Below are 21136 nucleotides of genomic sequence, written 5' to 3' on the forward strand. Positions count from 1 at the left end.
AAATGTGGTGCTTTTGTCCGGCGTGTCACCTTTATTTAGCTAAGCTGCCTGACTATGAAGTTTGATCAAGGTATTGACTGACACCCTTGAGGGCCGTAATGATAAGAATATTATAAATATCCCTGCTTGAGAATCTTCTAAAAAAGAGATGGTATTCTCAGTCAGTCAGATCCATATTTTGGTCCAGAGTGAAATATTTTAACACATATGGGATAGATTGCTATGACTTTCAGTTCATATATTCATGTTCCTCTCAGGATTAATTGTAATAGTTCTGGTGACTCAGTTGACTTTTCACATACTGTCATGGATAGGCAAAAATTTCAGTTCATCCAATACTCTGGTCTCCAACTATGAAAGTAGGAACCTGGTCTCACAGGAATCCGTGAAATAGCCACGGAATCACTCAAATTTCCGTGAAACTGACACGGATTTCGCTACAATGCAAGTTAATGACAGTCATATCCCGTGGCTATTCCATGGATATTTTTTCCTATTGGTTTGTTCCAAGTCACGTGACTTTTAAGGTCCCGGCGGTCAGAACAAAAAACATGGCGGACAGTTTGACTTACTTTCTGCATAAAAAAGGATTTTGATCACATTTCTAGCGAGAAATATATGTTTTATTTTCTAAATATTCACTCAGTGAATGCACATAATCACTTTGTATGTTGGAATAGCCACGGGATATGACTGTCATTAACTTGCATTGTAGCGAAATCCGTGTCAGTTTCACAGAAATTTGAGTGATTCCGTGGCTATTCCACGGATTTAGAGTTAAACAAATCCGTGGCTATTTCATGGATTCCTGTGAGACCATGTTGGAAAGTAGTGACATTCTCATCAGTCACGACTGTTTGGGGGGGAATTTAGGTTTTTTTGATAATAGCCAACATCATTATTAAGAAAACCATGGAAAATGTCTAGATATCAGCTCTTAAATTAAACTCTTATGTGCTATTTTTGTTGTTATCATTATATTTGTCCAAAAACAATCTACCTTAACCCATTGACGCCTGAACAACTGTAAAACCTCTGGGCGATTTTAAAATAAGCCCTTAAAACCTGATTTTTTTCTGGAAATTCAACAGAAGTGTCAACGCTTCTACTGAATAATAGATTTTTCAGCCTCTGTAGCGGATAGAAATGAAATTCAAAAAGTATTTGAGAGCTTATACAAATACTACAAAACGACGTATCCGCGTTCCAGGCTTCAATGGGTTGTACCAGGCATTAAAACGAACAAGAAAATGAAGAAAACAATGATGGTCTAATAATTTTTTCCATGACTGTATATGGGAGTCTGACTGCATGTGTACCCATTCTCTTTCATGTCGCCAGAGCCTTGTAACTCGTCTTAAGGAGAACATGGAGAAGCTGACAGAGGAACGAGACCAGCGCAGCAGCAGCGAGATTCGAGAGAAGGAACAGAACAAACGCCTGCAGAGACAGATCCGTGATGTCAAAGAGGAGATGGGTGAACTGGCCAAGAAGGAAACTGAAGCCAGTCGCAAAAAACACGAGCTGGTAAGAACGCGACAAACAACAATTAGACTACTTACTAACAATTCTCCATCAGCATCCATTTAGCATCCACCAACAACACATCAGCAACATTGAACTGATCTACCTTTGGTCCCAGTCTGCTGACTTTTATCTCATTAACAGGAAATGGACATTGAGAGCTTAGAGGCTGCCAATCAGAGCCTGCAAGCAGACCTCAAGCTGGCCTTCAAAAGGATCGGTGACCTGCAGGCAGCCATCGAGGACGAGATGGAGAGTGACGATAATGAGGACCTTATCAACAGGTAGAAAAAAAATAACTTCTAGGTTTGACGTTCCTTGAAGTTTTATTGTAATAGAAAAAAAAAAGTTCAATCAGTAGCTTTTTTCAGAGTTTTCAGAAGAATCTTTCTCAGTTTTCATGAAGATGTTCAGCTGTCAGCTGAAGGAAAATCAACATGATTTCCCTCTCTGAACATATTTGGAAAACATGAATATCATAGTTTGATCAATTTAATCTGGACTCAAGAGGCCGGATTCACATTCTTAAGAAGAAAAGTGCCACTTTTTTCTTAACTTTGCTCTTAAGACAACATTTAAGAAGATTTGGTATTCATGAAGAAATTCTTATATTTTCTTTAGTTTTTTTTCTTAACTTTCTTTTTAAGTTTTTTCCTAAGATAGAACTTGAGAACATATGAGATTCTTGAAAACAAAGTTCTTAGATTTCTTCTCATATTTCTTCACAACTTTAAGAGAAGCCCTCACCAGTCTGAAAACAGCTACAGTGAAAAGAAAAGTCTTGAAATGTATTTACTTTAACACATTTTTATGAAATGTATTTGATTTCTTTAATATTGTAGTTTAGTGAAGTTGGTCAGAGTAGGTTTTTTTGTGAATGTATCACATAAATATTATTCTGGCAGTTGACATATAATGGAAATGTCCTTTCAGTCTGTGTGACATGTGACACTATTCCTAGATTACACTACAATGTACTCTTAGTAAATCACAGAGGCAGTTGTTGTATTTGATACTACTTAATTAATCACTGTGAACATATTATTTAAGTAGGCCAAGTTACTGAAACCACGCAAGTGATCTTAAGTTAAAAATCTAAGAACGTCCTAACTGGGAAAACTAAGAAGTTCCTAAGAAAAACAACATTTATTAAGAAAAAAAATGTGAATAGCATTTTAGAACATTCTTAGGAACATCCTATTATTTTTCTTAAGAATTTCCTTAAGTTTTATCTGAAGAACAATTTTGTGAATCTGGCCCAAGGTCTCCATCAGCAGATGGATATCAGTCTTATGTCTGTGTGTAGAGCAGAGCTTTGATGAACCAGAACCAGACACCTACTGTACAATATTTTTATTATTATATCCCATTATTATTCCCATAACGATGAAATTCAACCTCTGTGAACACACACCATGCCCCCATATATATGAACATGTATATGTATACATATGAGCTATAGACTCTGATACACAAACTGTTATTGGTCATTTGTTGGTAGGTATATTTTTCACCATTAGACAGAGCCAGGCTAGCTGTTTCCCCCTACATCCAGTCTTTATGCTAAGCTAGGCTAACCATGGCCTGACTCTAGTTCTGTTCTTAACATGGATATCTATGGGGTCGTTTTTACATGTCACTCTTTGAAAAAAAGCACATAACAGTATTTCCCCAAATGTTGAACTTCTCTATCGACTTGAGTTGAGGATCATCTGACCTTAAATAGACAGTAGCTTCTGATTCACCTCCACAGAGATAAACAGTGGGGGAGGGGTAAAATGGTGATGGAGTGAGTTAGTTGCACTGAAATAATCTGTAATAATTGTTCAGTATGGTTCCACAGCAGTAGACAGCTCTGTGAGCCAGTAGAAGGATTCAGGACACAGGATGAAGTGGCATGCCCCTAAAACTAAATGTCTACTGTACAGTTGGTTTCTCACATTATCTCCTACGACACATGTGATGGAGATATTTGTTAGCATCATTCCCATTTCATGTATTATTTTTGACTTGATCCTTATTTTCTGTTTTTCTCTTTTATTGTTCTTTGTTTTTCTATGTGTTCTTTTCTTCTCTGCCCCTCTACCCATCATCATCATGACCAGTTTGCAAGACATGGTGACAAAGTATCAAAAAAGACAGAACAGAGCGTGAGGAACTCGATTCATGTTTTTTATTTTTTTTTATTTTATTTTGCACCACTGAAAAATGATGCAGTATTCCACAGTCTTTGAACATTTAGCTGAGAAGTCGATAGCGGAGAGAGAAAACCCCAAGTTCTTCTCTGGGTTTAGTTTCGGTCCAGTTAGCCCATCACTTCTGACTGCCACACTGGAAACAGCTGATATTCACAGAGAAAATCTCCCCAGACAGGAAAAAATAGAAAACATATTCAGAATGTACCTGGGACTCTTTACCAGTTTTGTTGTTTGCTGATTTTCCCTGATTCTGGTGGTATTTTCATCTATTTGAAGACATCAGCTTTTGGTGTCAAGCTCTCAGAATCAAAGAGCGATGGCTTAGTTCCAGATCCACACATGCTCAACAATTCAAACAAGAAGAAATGCCCAGAGATACAGTAAATCCAAGAAGGGATTTTCCTTTGATGTGTGAAGGCTTGGGATAATGCATCATCAACAGTGCTCAGAGATCCCCTCATAACCCCCAGTTTACTCTTCACTCATACTTGCATGCCCTCACGTGCTGAGATGCATGAATACTACTGACAATATGTCACAGGAGCCCTAGCATGAAACACACCTCCCTCCTCAGATTCCCTGTGTGGTTAACTACCTTGCAATGCTTTTAATTGAAAGACACAAGTGTCATAAGCTCCCTCTTCAGGACAAGATGTTCCTCACAGTTCTCCTTGACGCAGCCTGGAGCTATACCCAGCTGTGTTTACTGCCTTGCCTTGGTCTAGGAGTGTCATGTCGGACACTGCTGTGTTGTGTTTGAACAGCAGTCGGCGACGAGTTAGCCTCTCGCTCCCAGGGCCATCTTAATATTTCATTGGGCCGCTCTAGGGCTGGATGTGACTGTGGCTCAGTGGTGTCTGCCCTCCTGACAGGAGAAAAAAAGGGTGTGTTCCTCATCAATCTTTGACTCGCACTTGCTTAATAATGCAGAACCCTCAAATGTCTTACAAAAAAGCTGTCTTGCTCACCAGGCAAGTAGCACACACGCAGTGTTAACCTCTGGCTCTCAGCCATCCAGTCCCCTGTCAGAAGAAAGGGATTATTCATCAGAGCTGCAAACTGCAGGCCAAGTGTTTTCATTTGTAATGAGCTGTTAGCGCTGCGGCATTTGAATAAGAAAGCTAATCTTTCTGGTGTTTGGATAGCACAAGACATGCGTTCCTATTTTGGTGAAATATGAATTATGTAGATATACATTTGAATATATTAATATTAATACAGTATAATTGTATTTGTTTTAAGCTGCTGTAAAACACATCCAATCCAAACAGGCATATATCTAATGCCAAAGCACCTTTGGCTAAAAATAGCACTGAAATTATATCGGGTCCTATTTGTTCTTGGTTGTCTCTGTAAATGGCATATCAGGTGTTCTCTGTCAAGGACACGTCAGTGCCCAGAAGGAAAACCTTTAGAATTCAGACTTTTTGGCTTCATGACAGCACCCCATGGTTGAATATATATTGGTCAGAATGCCATTGTTTCTCAAATGCATCCAATCATAAAACACACAAGGCAAGTTTAGGCAAGGCAAGTTTATTTGTATAGCACAATTCAACACAATAATTCAGAGTGCTTTACATAAACATTAAAAACAGCAAGACACAATTGAAAACAGCAAAAACAGTCGATTAAAACAGGGAAGTAGAAGTAAAAATACAAATAAGATAAAATCAGATACAGCAGGATAAGAAAATAGATAAAATAATAAAAAGCACAAGTCAAACATTGCATAGTTAAAAAGTAAGGGCAGTAGAGTAAAGTGTTAAAGTTAAAGTAAACAATAGTGTTTTTAGTCCTGATTTAAAGGAGCAGACCTCAGATCTCCAGGTAGTTTGTTCCACAGGTGAGGAGCAGAATAACTGAAAGCTGCCTCACCCCGCTTAGTTCTTGTTCTTGGGACACGCAACAAGCCACACTGTGTGTGTGAGTAGCTTTCACTTTTCCACAGACAGGGACAGAGAGCACACAGGGCGATACTAATAACTACTGTACAGGGTTCATCTTATATAACTCATCCGTTTAAACATACAGTGGAGTAATGGTGTGCTGAGCAGAGAAAGAAGTCATATTCTCTCTGTGTGTTTGGTAAAGCTGTCTGTTTTCTGTAGCACAAGATGTACCTTTAAATGTCAAGATCTCTCTGTTTAGATGTTAATTGATGCCAGTTATTGTGCTCCTGTATGTTCAGTACCAGTAACAAAACACTGCCTGGTAGCTATAGGAACAAAGCTAAATCTGTTTATTCTTTTGTCTCTACTCTGTCTCAGAGACTTGCAGGATAAAATATCATTACCCATGTAACTGCAAAGACATTCTTTTTAGAGTTGTTCCGATTCCGATACCAGTATCGGAAATTGCTCCGATACTGCAGAAAATGCTGGCATCTGTATCGGCGAGTACTGGAGACCAGGCACCGATCCGATACCACGTCATTTATTAAATTAGTAATCTATTTGCTGGTTCGAAGAACGTGTTAGACCCACCTTCAAAATAAAAGCAAACACATCTAGCTTTCAAAATAAGAGCACATGGATGTGTTGGCAGAGTCCACCACAGAATTTACAAGAATAATGTAAAAATAAGATGCCTTAAATAAAACAGAAGAACCTTTATTCTCATTTACAATAATTCTCTAAAATATGCAATGATTAAGAAGGACTAGTGGCATTAGAATGTGCGAGAGGGACCAAATTTAGGCTTTTAGGGCAAAAATGTTCCCAGATTTATTTATTTAGTTGCTGTTGCACTACTGTTTTATTTAAAAACGAATGTAAAAATAAATGGCTTGAATCTGCTGTATTTATTCATGTTTTATAAAGGGTTTAGCCTGAGCCAGGCCTTACCACAATGATAATCATATCGGTATCGGCTGATACCCACAGCACAAGTGTCGGAATCGGTATCGGGAGGGAAAAAATGCTATCGGAACATCTCTAATTCTTTTTAATCCATATAAAATTTAAAATGAGAATCACTTCAGCCGTCATTTGTTAACACACAGGGGTGGCGTTTGTGTTAGCTTTTCATGTGGCGCTGTGGATGAGAGGAGTTCTCTAAGCTCATGTCTCCCGATGGTCCCGGAGACGATGCATATGCCTGTCTGTGCTCCAAAGCCACAGGGACTTCACTGGGTCGACACTTTCATATATCGGAGGCATAAACAGTGGTGTCTATAAGACCCAGGGACACAGAGGAGCAGAGCAGAGCAGGAGGATCCATAGAAGCTAATGATGAATGTAATAGTGTGTAACAGAGATGTACAACCAATGGCGGCAGAATGTCACAGACAATTAATGTCTCCTCAGCACTGTGTTTGTTTGCTTCCCCCGGGCTCTTGGCAGGGCTTAACTAATGGTATGGTGGTCAAGGACATAAATTGTGGTTGACACCATGTGTGAAGCGTGCAATTACATATTGCCCCCAATTGTGTTTTTGGCTATAGACCTGAGAGGTCTCTCTCTATGTGCTCGGAATGTATCTTACAATTGTACACATATATAAAAGTTTTGTAGAACAATGATATAATGTGAAATTGTTGAACAAAAACATACCTGCAAAGTTTTTTTAAATGTTCATACTGAATGTAGCGGTAACACTTTACAATAACCAACTAAGTCATGTTTATAGATGGTTTATAAACCAGTTATTAACCATTTACAAAGTGCTATACATATTTAATCTTGTTTATAACCAATTTCTTGAAGGTATATGAATCATTTCAAACTCATTAACAGACTTAATATGGTGTTAAAAATGTTATGAGTGCAACTAAAACTATTAATTAACTATTAATTATAATTTAATTGTTTGTTAATGGTAAAGCTACTATAAACTTACATTAATAAACCAACTATTTGTCATTTATAAATGATTTAGTTAGTTAAACATGAATAAATGATGTATTTACCATTCTAAATGGCCCATATACGGTTTATAAATGATGATTAAACATTAATAAACTATCTGTTTAACATTTATAAATGATGGTATGATGAGAAGTGTTACCAATGTAGCTGCAAATAATGTACTGTTAAATCTATCTAAATAATAATAATACATTCGATTTTTTTAGCGCTTTTAAAATGTCTTTAAAGTCGCTTAACATAACAGAATCGAGACACACACAAACACAAAATGCAGAAAAAACTAAAACTAAACATGAGATGAGACATTATTAGTTCAGGTCTTGTAAACTACTTTGAAAAGGTTTTGAGTTGATTTTTGAAGGCATGGAGTGAGTCTGGATTGCAGATGTGAGTAGGGAGGGAGTTCCAGAGGGTTCTTTTACTACAATATCTGCTTGTAGCAACTAAAGCATAATGAATTGTGAAAAAAAAGTGTTTTTGTAGCCTAAACCCAACCAAATGTGGGACATTTTGTGAAAGTCCTGCACTTTGTACGCCCACCCCAACCACCTTTTGACTTTGTTTGTGGTACAAGAAAGCTCAGTTTGCGGCTGTCAGTTTCAGGGAACTCAACAGTGTCCTTACAATTACAAGGTAACGAAAACTAAACTCAGTTTTCCTTTTTCCCATTTCTTAAAAGCAGGATTTGTTTAAAAAAATGTCGCCAATGAAGACAAAGGTTAAAGACCTCATTTAAGAGGACAGCAGGAAGAAGTTGACTCACTGAAACTTGACCAACATACAAATCCCTGCTAAGGTTATTTTATGTTGGAGCCTTCTCTCCCCTGATTGACTGATGTTTATTCAGTCTTTTCTGATAAGTCCACAGTGCCAAAGACAAAGACACTTGGCAGCTCTGTCATCATAACAGTAGGCAGCAGCAAATCCCCAGATTGTCTAATAGTCAAGGCATGTTTTGCAAAGCTAATTACAGCTCAGAGTCTGTCCCCCCGTCCTTCCTCCCATCTCTCCCTCCTCGTCTTTCCGTATGAATGCTGTGCAAGCATTGCCATCCAAGGTTATTGTATTCCATAAAAGCTAGCAGGCTATGCCTTTGGATCTCACTGGGCGAGCTATTATTTGAAATATCCCCTTTGAAATCCAGGGAGCTTTTGTCTCTGACTACTAATGATTTTAATTATAGGTGGTAGTATGCCTTTCTGAGCTCCGTGTGCTGGAGAAAAGAATGTTTTTCTCTCTGTTTCTTGACAAGATGGGAGGCTTTCTGAAACAGATGCAGAGATGTTGAGCCTCCCCTCTGATGTCTCTGTAGGACTATTAAGCTGTAACAACTTAATTTCACAGCGCCACACAAGCACTGGGCTTTGACAGCACTTAATGAGTGTTGCGCTCTTTTCATCCGTGTCAAATTTTATGACAAGCCCTCTATTTTACTCCATGGCTCGCAGTGGTTTATGAACGTGTAATGATAATTGAGAGGAAAAACAGTGCAGTGCCCAGCTGTGTACCAAATCATTCTGTCAAGAACTGAAATTATGAGTTTATGCATATGGCTACGCATGTGTGCAGGACTGGTGATGAAAACAATTAGCAGATGAAAGTAAAACAATGTGAACGTAAAATCAAGTCATCCTACGCTTAAACTTTTAAAGGCTGCTCTCGAAAAAAGAAAGTAAATAATAAGATAGTAAATCTATTAAAAAGTGGCTGTACATCAGAGAACGTCAATTTCCGGCACATGGCTCTCAACGTGGGGGTGGCTGAGCCGGCGGCTATGTTAACGGAGCTAATGGCACCGCAAACAGTCCTAAAGACAGCAGCAGTGGCAACGGCAACAAGCTCCCCTGACAACCCCGTGGGCTGGGATGGTTCAATCAGACATAACTGCAGAATCAGAGCAGAGCATCGGAGAGTGAAACACACAGACTCACCTGCACTAACATGACCGGACCGCTTCAGATTACAACACACTGTAGCTTTACACAGCAAATAGTTTACTACTATATTAATGTTTTGAACGCCGTGTACAGATAAATACTGTGACCTCCGGTATTCCATTTTATTACTCCTGTGCATTTCAGCAAACAAGCCATTATTAAAACACCTTAAACTAGGGTTGTCACCATACTAAAATGTTCAACTCGATATCGATACTCAGGAAAATTTAGTATGTATTAAGTTATAAAATGTATAAAAGCATAAAATGCGTCTAAAAAAGGAGAAATACATTTTTATACTTGGAGTCTGACAGTGCAGACCTTGTCTCTTTTGCCTACAGCAGTACTTTCTGTCTTGTACCTGCTATGTTTTGGGTGTGTGCACATTTGGTCCCTCTTGATGGATAATTGACTACAGTGCTCAGCAGAATTAATTTAGTTCAAGCTCTTTCCTTGCAGAGTGAAGGCAGTAGTACAAATGGAACAGTGCAGTGGTGCATATTGCTATAGTTTCTGAAATAAAGCACAAAGAAACAATTGCATGCACATCTATGAGTTGTGACTAATAGTCAGCATTCACTATTATTATACTACTGTTATTGTGCTACATGAACCTTAGAGCAGTTCTATTACTACTTACATCATTACTTCTGCACCAGGTAGCAACAGCTGAAACATGCGGTTGGAAAGGAAGTGTAAAATCTCAGTTTCCAAATAATATACTCAATAAAAAAAAGAGGCAAAATGTGAAGAATTCACACCACCCAGCCCACATCCGAGCAGCAAACGTGTGATAACAGATATTGAAGTAGCTAAAGGAATCAGCGAATGCTGTCGAGCCAAGATACCTAACACACTAAAACTGGATCAGATTGTAAGCTTACAATAACCTCTCTGTTTTTTTTAATATATATAATATTGAACAAAATTTTTCATCTTAAATATATAGCCTAATACATAGTCACAGCCCACTGCTTTATCATCTGTAAGAAAGTCTGGTAAATGATCAATTATTGGACAATATGTAGTTTTTTGCTAGAAAAAGTACAGTTATATGCATGGTTTAACAGCATCATAAGTACATATGTCAGATAAAGAAAAGAAAAGAAAAATAATTAAAGAACTGATGCATGTACATGCAAATTTGTTTACAAATATGTCACTGTATCTGTATCTAACATAATTACGCCTTTGCTTACTAATTACTTGTCATTTTAAGTAATTAAGTTTCTTGCCAATTTTCACCCAGTTGTCATGAAATTCGAGGGTCATCTTTTGAAGACATTTCAAAAAGTTACTTTCTGATTATCACCTAATTACCATGAAATTTGCGGACCTGTAAAAGAAAGTGTTATCGAAATATCTTCTTTTTTATTCCATGCAATCTTCTGCAAACTTCCCATCTGCATTACCCATCATGCAACACAGCTACCAACTGTTCTGTGTCCAGTGTGTTATACTAGTATTGACTAATAAGCTGTAGTGGAGATGAGCAGCAGGCTTAAAATGTCTGCTAAGACACTGCTTACTTTCAGTTTTTTTACATTTTTAATTGTATAATCTTCACCCCCAACAGAGACTCAGTGACATCACTTCAGGAAATGTATCAGACTTCACACAGCTCCCTCTGGCAACACTGAAAGCTTGGGAAGACCTTGTAATAGTCCCAGCAGCTGTACAGACTATGATGTGTAAAGCTGTGGATGTGGAAGTTGCACTTCTAATTGGTGTTGTCACGATACTAAACTTTTCAACTCGATACCGATACTCAGGAAAATATTCGATACTCTATACCATTTTTGATACCACAAGGATAAAAACAAAGTTTAACAGAAAGATTTTTATTCACAAGAAAAATGCAACATGTAAAAATTAACAGAACCACAGGTTAAATATTTATAATAAAAAACAGTTGTGCAAAAAGAAACTGCAACTATGCTAACAAGCTTCAGTTCTGAGGTAGTGCAAAAAATAAATAAATACAATAAACAATTAGAACAATATTTTAAGGTTGTATGCTGTGCACAATATTAGGAAAGCTCGATAAAAAAGAGGTAGAGTTGGCTGTGTGTGTTGCTGTTTGGTTGCAGGTCGACTTTTCTCTGCTTCATTCTGGGACTTCAAGAGAGAAAATAACACTTTTCAGTCACCAACATTTATGTAAACTTATTAACTCTGTGCTTACGTATACTGACACTGTGTCAATTAACGTAATATGGGCATACTACGTGCCTGATTTATTTATTTATTTATTTATTTACGTTGTTTATAATCATTAATGTGACGTCAGACTTTAATTGCTAGCTGCGGCTAATGGCTAATAATAACACGGCCAACATTAATGCGAGCCACCGGCCACGATAACATCAGTAATAGGTCAGTTTGAAACGAAAGACACTAACCTGTCGAAATCCACTGTAAAAGCTGTAAAGGGTGTCGGTCCTTAAGATGTTTCGCCAAGTTTGAAGTACTGCTTGTGCACGTCACGGTGAGGGGGAGGGTCCTGCTGCTGTGTGTGTGAGGGGGAGGGGCCTGCTGCTGTGTGTGTGTTTGTGTGTGTGTGCAGGCAGAGAGAGAGAGAAGGACGCAGCGTCGGCAGCTCAGCGCCGGGACGTATCGATACTTTTGAAAATGAGTATCGTATCCGGATACAACGTTTTAGTATCTATACTTTTTTGAGTATCGATACTTTTGAGAACCCTACTTTGCATGTTCTCCTCGTGTCAGTGGGCGTTTTTGTCTCTGGGTGCTATGGCATCCTCCCACAGTCCACAGACATGCAATCATCAGCAATAATGTGAATAATCCTATCATACCAAACAGGAGTGATGGCCAAAATGATATAAATAAAAGCCATTTTGTCAAAAGTTCCTATAAGTCAAGCTCAGTCAAGGTTTTGTTAGTGTCGTGGATCTTCTACGTCCCTGAAGTAGCTTTGGATGAGCAGAGATAGAGTGTGTGTTGGATGCCTGACTGCCAGATTACCACAGGACCGTGATAGTACCCATGTAACAGTAAGACGTTTCCTTGTGGTGTTTATATCTATACAGCGTCTTGTGCGCATGTTTGTCTGCTTACTGGGACTCTTTGAGCATGTGCTGTCTTTTATCCAGAATAAATGTCACAATCCTTCTTTGCCTCCACACTAACACTTACAGCCTGTTCTTTATTCTCTGGCTCCACAGCTACAGAGAATTACAGGAACATTTCTACCAATGTTGACTCTCCTTTAACACTTTTTTTACCCTTATCGCTCCTCTCTGAATGGCATTATCTGAATTTTTCTCTTTTTATTCATAACTTCCTTTGCCATCTCGCCTCTGCTTTGCTCCCTCTGACTTGTTTTCCTGTCTCTGGCTCCTCACCAGTCAGGGGGATTCAGACACAGACTCTGAGGTGGAGGATCGTGTGGATGGGGTGAAGTCCTGGTTGTCTAAAAGCAAAGGTTCTACCAAGAACCTGTCAGACGATGGCAGCCTCAAGAGCTCCAGGTCAGTACACAGGCAGCTGCTATTACAATCACTACAGCAGCAGTTAGTGTGTAGTAGTGTAATAAATAAGTCTACCTACACATTTGACTGCTTTTTGACTCTATCAGGATGAAATGGTTTACATGGTCTGACCCAACGGAAATAAAGCAATCAGAGCAGAGAACTTGGCTCAATTGAGGGGTTCTGCTATGACTTCAATGTATTTTCAAGCTGCTTTGTCTTCACTGTCACCCGCTTGGTGAAGATGGGACTTTTTTTTTATCTAAAAACAAGCCACCTCTGGTAGATTTATTGACATGCCCAGTGGCCAGCTGGCGTAGTCTACCTGAGCCGCTTGCTGAGATTAATGAATGTGTCTGCCAGCTGACAGCTTCGATTGGCCCAGATTTGTCTCCTTACCAGGAGATTTAACTTCCCACCCTCAGCTGAGCCACTCCCAACTTTAAAAACTTCTGGAGTTTTTAAATCTCTCTTAGCAGCTTGTCCCCACAGACGAACACTGACTGATTCACCAAGCAAGCCAACACCGCCCCTTGTAGTACTAGCTTTCAAGTTGAAGTGAATTTAATTGCCATTTGCACAGGCACACGAGTAAATTGGATTTCTTGACCAGGTCATTCAACAAAGAATAGACCAACAAATGGGGGTAAAATGGTAGATAAAGTTTAACATGTTGTGTAAGCTTAGAAATGGGAAACATTTTAAACCAGAGTATACCCAAATGATGTTACTGAAGTTTCTTTAATGCTCACAGGGATCCATTGTTTGAGATCAATATTAAACATACAGTCCCCTGATTCAACATTATGCTCATTACAAAGAAATATGGATTTTTAAATCATACAAAAATTACATTTTGCGAGCATTAATAGTTGACATTTTACTGAATCTTGTAGCACATGCTCACCAATTTTGAATCCTTTTCAACAACAGCCATGTATATGTCATGCATATATATATATATATATATATATATATATATATATATATATAAAACGTGGGAAAAACTTTTCCACATTTATTGCATATGTATCTGTTTTCTGACTAAATTGCTATTTGTTTAGTTGCCATTAGGCCACACTACTGTGAGTTTGCAGGGGATGAAGTCGTGTGTTTTCCCATTCTTCTCATTATTATAATTAAGTCATTTTATTTTTTTATCTTGTCCATGTCAGTGCATGGACTGAGAATCCTTGTCCAGTTGCTCACTCCTTAATCTGTCCTTTTTTATTGTTGTACTTGTACATTTCTGTTTCATTCATTTGTTTTCTATTCTCTTCTGTCACTTACCTCCTCCTGACCCAATATCTGGTCTTTGTCACTTTCCTCCCATTGTCTTTATTCCTTTGTCCTTTCCACTGTTGCTTCTCTCTAGATTTGCTGTAAATGTAGACGCACAGGAAGGGAAAGAGTGGAAAGAGGGTAAGGAATGGAAAGAGGTAAATAAAGAGGGGAAAGAAGTAGAGTCGAGCAGGCCGTTATCAGTGATGAGCTCGCTCAGCTACAGAAAACGTTCCAACCTTAATTCCATCGGTGGCAAAGGCGACGCCCTCTTCAGTGCCCTCAAGGAGAATGCTGAGTCAGAAGATGCTCTTTCCTTCCACAAAGCTAAAGCCAAGAACTCTGATCTTCAGCATGACAACTACTCCGTCAGCTCCAGGAGGAAGTCCCAGGCAGGGGACGACATGAATGACAGAGAATCCGTCATCTCCCAGGCCTACTCGGAGGCCAACAGCCGCGCCAGGAAAGGCATGGACAGCCGCCGGGGCGACTTTGATAAAGAGTCGGTCGTTTCCTACGCTGCACCGAGTCGGGCTTCCACACGTCTCGGGCTGAGCCCAGAGAATGATGCCAAGTCCACCATCAGTTTAGGTCTGTCCAGCCCTCTCGGACGTCGACAAAACGCCTCGCGCTTAGACGAGGGCCGAGGCGGGCGGCCGATGTACGCTAGCAGTCCCAGCAGCCCTTGCTTTAGCAGGCGCTCTGGGGGTCGTAGTCCCGGAAGTGTTAGCCGAGCTGATTCCCACATGTCGCTGGCTCGCAGCTGCCGTCTGAGTGAGTTCGACATGGATCTGGATGATAGTCGAAGTGTGGCCTTCACTGAGAGGTCAGCCTACAGTCCCCACTCCTCCACTGGCCGCAGTTTCTCCATGCCGCCACCACAAGCCAGATCATCAACTACTGATAATGACCCGATCGATCATTTGGATATCAAACCAGTTAGTCATCGCAACTACCTCGACCCCGACCTGGAGAAGGCCATCAACGAGGTGCTGAGTTTCAAGCCGATCAAATTCAAGCGCAGGAGCTTGGAAGACTCAGAGGGCGAGGAAGAAAAATCCAACAAGGACAAAGACGACAACAAACTTGGTCGTAATGAAGAGGGTAGTCGCCCCGCCAGCAGCCTGAGGCGCTCTGCGTCCGCAGTGGACTGCCTGAGATCAGCACGCAGCAGCAGCAGCTGCAGCAGTCGCAATCGCAGCAAGAGCAAAGGAAAAAGCAAGAAGAAGAAGAGAAACCACGGCTCAGACTCCGACAGCTCAGGAGATGACCGTCGGCACAGGAGCAGCTCCAAGAGGAGGTCCAAGAAGTCCAAGAAAAAGTCCAAGAAGAGGGACGACTCTTCTTCTTCCTCTTCGTCTTCTTCTTCGTCATCATCTGATTCCGAGTCGGACTCTGGGTCCGAGTCGAGCTCCGGTGCTTCCACCATTTCTTACCGAAGCTCCAACAGTGTGAAGAGGGCCCCTGCTCGGAAGTCTAGCCCAGAAGAGGAAGTAGAAGCTGAGAGTCAGCCCCCCAACAAGAAGGATGATAAGAAGAGGAAGAAGAAGGTGGACAGCCTGATGATGAAGTACCTGTACCGGGCCGATAGTGACTGAGGCAGCAGTAGGTGCCTGCCTGAGACACGTTTACGTTGAAGTGTTTTTGAAGCATGATGTGACCTAACAAATCGGAGACGTGGTTACTTTTGTCAATGGGTGGATTCAGTGTTCCCCATTGAGTCTGACTAATGGACTAATGGACTTTTACAGCCTAGAACTCTAATGGTCAGGTTGCATTTTTGATGCTGTGTGTTGGGCATGCTAACCATTTTGATGCTTACCACTACACCATCCTATAGTAAAGCTTTCTTTGAGGACTCTTTGGAAGCTCAGGGTTGTGAATAGTTTTTCACCAAGAAGTGCTGTGTGAGAAGTTGCACTCAAATTAATGTAAATGAATGGGTAACACTTTACAATAACCAACTAAGTGATGTTTATAGATGGTTTATAGACCAGTCATTAACCATTTACAAAGTGCTATACATATTTAATCTTTAAATGTTTTCAACCAATTTCTTAAAGGTATACGAATCATTTCAGAATTATTAACATACTTAATATGGTGTTAAAAATGTTATGAGTGCAACTAAAACTATTAATAAACTATTAATTATATTTAATTGTTTGTTAATGGTAAAGTAACTATAAACTTTCATTAATATACCATCTATTTGTCATTTATGAATGATGTAGTTAGTTACACATTAATAAATTATGTATTTACCATTCTAAATGGCCTATATACGGTTTATAGATGATGATTAAACATTAACAAACTATCTGTTTACCATTTATAAATGATGGTTATTGTAAAGTGTTACCAATGAATGATCATTCCAGAGATATCACTTCAATTTATAGCTCCAGGAAGGTAAAAAAATAAAAATAAAAAAAATAACAGGATTTAGATCTGAAAGGCCATAATACGTTTCACCTTCTAGCCCTATAACTGCAGGTATAATTAGACCCCTAGCATTGATTTATACGAACTAGCAAATTAATTTGGGTTGTTTTGGGTTTTTTTTGGATAATGTTAAAAAGCTTGCCTTCTTGTCTACATGTTGGTAATCATTTATTTTCACTGTAACATGTTGAGAGAATAGAGTCACAGTCACATCTGTCACAGCACAAAGCTGGTTTGCATGCTCGTGTTTTTCCACCTGGCATGTGTTTTACTATGCAAGAGCGAAGGTTAAACTCACAGCAGGGCTAGATGCTCTGCTAGTTTGTGTTTCGAGAACTCAACATGCTTTCACACACAAGAACACAAAACAGACAAAACGCAAAACAATGAAGGAAACCTCATCACCACTTTGACAACACATCCGTCAAATTTAGAAGAAAAAAAACGCTTTAAAACTACATTTTACAACTACAATTTAGAAACATTCACAATCAGACAAACATCAGCAAATACGGAAACACTGCAAGTAGTACACAACAGTAGTACTGTTTGTGTAAAATACTGTCACAAAAGAAACCTTGATTTAATCAGAAAGAAAGTCTCTTCCATAAAATAAAATACTTAAATACAAAGATAGTATGGGACTTCTTCCTGGCTCTCCAACTAGAGCACTACTGGTGGCTGGAGGATGGTGCAGCATCACCACAGATACATATAATAGTCTTATACACAATATATACTGCTGACCTTTCTTTCCTTTTTTTTGCTTTGTACTAGGGCTGGGCGATATAGACCAAAAGACATATTTTGCGATATATTTAGGCTGAATATCAATACCATATATATCCAGATATTTTTATCACAAAGTGATAAGTGTGAAAGTCAAAGCAAATATGACATGTCACAAGTAGTTTTATTGAAATCGTTTATTTAAGTGAACATAAATACTGTATAACAACATGAGTACCTTTTTTTTTTTTTTTTTTTAAATCAAAGCTCCATAAAGTGCACATTTAAATAAAACATATCTATAAATAAAAATAGCCTATGAAATAAAATATTTTTCTGAAATAAATATATTTATATAAGAAAAAAATAACAAACATTACAAAAGAAATAAATATGACAAACCCTAGTAAGGCCAGCATTTATATATAAAAAAAGAAAAAAAACTATATCGATATATGCGATATGGTCTAATTCCATATCACTTTTAAGGAACATATATATTTTTTATATTGACATATCTCCCAGCCCTACTACATACATCAGCCTGCCATAATTTTCCCCACATAGAAGATGATTACGAAGATTTGTATGCATTGTCAAAGTGATGAGAATTTCTACATTTCCTTTTTTTTTTTTTATTTAACCCATTGAAGCCTGGAAAGCGGATACGTCGTTTTGTAGAATTTGTATAAGCTCTCAAATACTTTTTAAATTTCATTTCTATCTGCAGAGGCTGAAAAATCTATTATTTAGTAGAAGCGTTGACACTTCTGTTGAATTTCCAGAAAAACTTCAGGTTTTAGGGGCTTATTTTAAAATCGCCCAGAGGTTTTACAGGCATTTTAGGCCTCAATGGGTTAAACACTAAAATGTGTTTATTGTTGTCTGTTCACTTCTTTGATAATAACATCAGCCTCTACTTCTTCTGCTCTAGCCCCACTGGTCGAAGACACTACTACTTTAATAGATCTGATGACGAGGAGGAGGAAGAAGAAAAAGAGGAAGGCGGGGCCACCCAGGGCGCCTACTACTCTCGATACAGATACGGCAGTCAACTGAAAGACGACGATGGCGAGGACGGGCTCTACGAGAGCACGTCCTAGTCCTGGCCGTCAGCTCCCCTCACTGTGACACTGTGACAGTTTGTCCTGCATGCAAAGTTGACCACAACGAGGTCAGGTGGACACAACAGATATTAACTCACAAATGTGTAAGAAAACGTGTTTCCGGCACTCAGAGCTTCCTATAGCAGACATTTACAGGACTTGGTCACAGTTTGAGAAACAACATGGTGTTTTTGACTTGGCACTCATCAGTCTGAGCTCTCTGCACACACAGCTGCTCCTTTATTAACAGCTCAGCTCTGCTGGTTGCATGCAAGCAGCCGTTGCTTGGCTTGAGCAGCCAGCCTGTATGGTTGCCACTGAGCCAAAGAACTTGAGGTTGCAATGATAATAGATTATTTCTGTCTCTCTCTTTGTGTCTCTTCCACTCTTCCTTACATATAGTACACACACAATAGTATGTATTGCCATATTACAATGTATTGCCAAAAAGCCTTTGTTCAAGTATGTGTGCAGATGGTTTTACTTATTGCCAATTGATGCCGAGTCCTGGGAAAAGTCCCAGCTTTTTTTTTTTTTTCCTTCTTATTCTTATTTCTATTTTGGGACAAGTGCCATTTGATTTGAGTGGGCTCCTCTACAGCTGGCTTTGGGGCATTTCATGAACTGCTGCACCATACACCGAGGATGCTCTCATCATCATGCTCACATTTTGTTTGCCTAAGAAGTTTTTCTGCCTTTTGCTGGCAAAGGATCTGTTCCTCATAGGGGAGGATGATTGCATCACTAAGTGCGCCGCAATAAAAGCAAAGCCTTTTTCTCCATTTGAATCTTTTGTTTTTGATGTTTGATAGGTTTGTTTTGCAGAGGACTGCCGTCAACCAAATGAATTCCCACGAGGTGTGAGCGTACCTCTGCAAAAGGCCTTGTGTTGTGTCAAGTGCTTGCCACAACTCTTTAGTGATGAGGAGACTTATTCTTTGTCCTTGTGCTTGTCATTCACATGTCGTCTGTGTTTTGTTTTAAGTTTGATGAGCTTTCATTTTCCAGAGGGAATGTTCTTGTACTTGACTTTGGACACCAGTCATTTGTATGGTAACCTCAACCAGCATGTTCAAGGGAAAACAAACCGGTGTTATTCTATATTTTTCTTACTGTGAGCAAACCTGACAGGGTCAAACCCAACAATGTGTTTCTTGACCTTTGGGAATAGTATTTTTAACAAAATATTATAGGACTCGAAGCCCTAAGCCAACACAAATCATGAAATATGCCTTACAAAGAAATAGTTAGATGTTTCGTTTTATGTTTTTAACCTCCCAGGCATATGAGAGGGAATAATAATACAATTATAATAATACAGTTTGCATTTTGTTCAAGAGACATATTGGTATTATCCATTTTTATTTAATAACTTCAGTTAGAGCAGAGTTATTGAAAAGTGGATGGTGCTACACTGGCAAAAAAAAAAAGAAAAAAGATTTAAACAGATTTTAACCAACATGTCATTTTTTTCTATTAAATCTTAATACAACACACTTGCCCTAAAGTATGTTGTGTAATGAACAGTGTTCTGTCCAGTCACTGTGCCTCCTCTGCCTTGCTCCAGTCACAAGCTTTCATTACTTTAAGACAGGAACACTTTACAAAGTCAGAAAAGTTTTTCAGTCCATATTGTCAAATTCAAATACACCAGTTACATTAATATTGTTTCTGGTGATTTTGTGTCCTGATTATTCGTTAAGCATGGTTAGATAGCTTTCTGTTTTTGCAAGAACCTAGTCTACAGAAAGAGTAAGGCAACAGGGCAGCCAATTGGCCAGAGCTACTTGTTGTTGCACTTATACACATTTACACAGATCAAATATTAGATCTTTTGTCCCACAAATTGTGATTGCAAGGGACAGACGTATCAGCCAACAGGCTGTAATAATTTCTCTCTGCTCAAAGGTCAGCACTGTCAGGATTTGCTATTGATCAGTGGTGAAAATACTAAGCACACTACAAAAAAGGTGTGTCTAAAAACAGTAAATCTGAGGGAAATGATCTTGCTGCATGGACAGATAATTTCACTTGACAAGATTTCTTAAATTAAGATTGTTAAATCTAGAAATAAGCATGTTGAACGCTTAAAATAAGAAATAAACTCTTAAAACAAGATAAATTATCTAACACTTCTAAATCTAAAGTTTTTTTTATCTTGTAAGAAACAAATAATTTGCAGTACAGTTCATCGCTGCTTGCAGCTTTAATTTATCTTGTTTTAAGAGTTAATTTCTTATTTTAAGCACACAACATGCTTATTTCTAGATTTAATAATTTTAATTTAAGAAATCTTGTCAAGTGAAATTATCTGTCCATGCAGCAAGATAATTTCCCTCAGATTTAGTGTTTTTATCTTGTTTTTAGACACCCCTTTTTTGCAGCGATTCTGTTGAAATGAATGGATCTTTACCTGGATTCATGTATTTTCCTGATATAGAAGAAATGTAGAATATCACCAGTGTCCTCCTTCAAAGCCTCATTGTGTACATTAACTGTAATTTCATTAACTGGACACATTACAGCCTGTATCACCAATACTGTGAAATCATGTTC

The 21136-nt window shown here is 38.8% G+C and overlaps 1 protein-coding gene across 3 annotated transcripts in view; it reads left to right on the top strand.

Annotated features, from left to right (window-relative positions):
• Window positions 1-20644, top strand: part of myo18ab (myosin XVIIIA b) — a 170856-nt gene extending 150212 nt beyond the window's left edge. For 2 of the 3 annotated variants that reach the window (XM_059332180.1, XM_059332181.1), the window contains 5 exons: window positions 1342-1527; window positions 1669-1808; window positions 3630-3674; window positions 12897-13019; window positions 18409-20644. In XM_059332180.1, coding sequence (XP_059188163.1) covers window positions 1342-1527; window positions 1669-1808; window positions 3630-3674; window positions 12897-13019; window positions 18409-18577 — 663 coding nt within the window. In that variant the 3' untranslated portion in view covers window positions 18578-20644. The remainder of the gene's footprint in view (window positions 1-1341; window positions 1528-1668; window positions 1809-3629; window positions 3675-12896; window positions 13020-18408) is intronic. The other variant, XM_059332182.1, reaches the window with a different exon arrangement.
• The last annotated feature ends 492 nt before the right edge of the window (window positions 20645-21136 follow it).

The sequence above is a fragment of the Centropristis striata genome, chromosome 4, assembly GCF_030273125.1.
Source record: "Centropristis striata isolate RG_2023a ecotype Rhode Island chromosome 4, C.striata_1.0, whole genome shotgun sequence".
In the NCBI taxonomy this organism is placed as follows: domain Eukaryota; kingdom Metazoa; phylum Chordata; class Actinopteri; order Perciformes; family Serranidae; genus Centropristis; species Centropristis striata.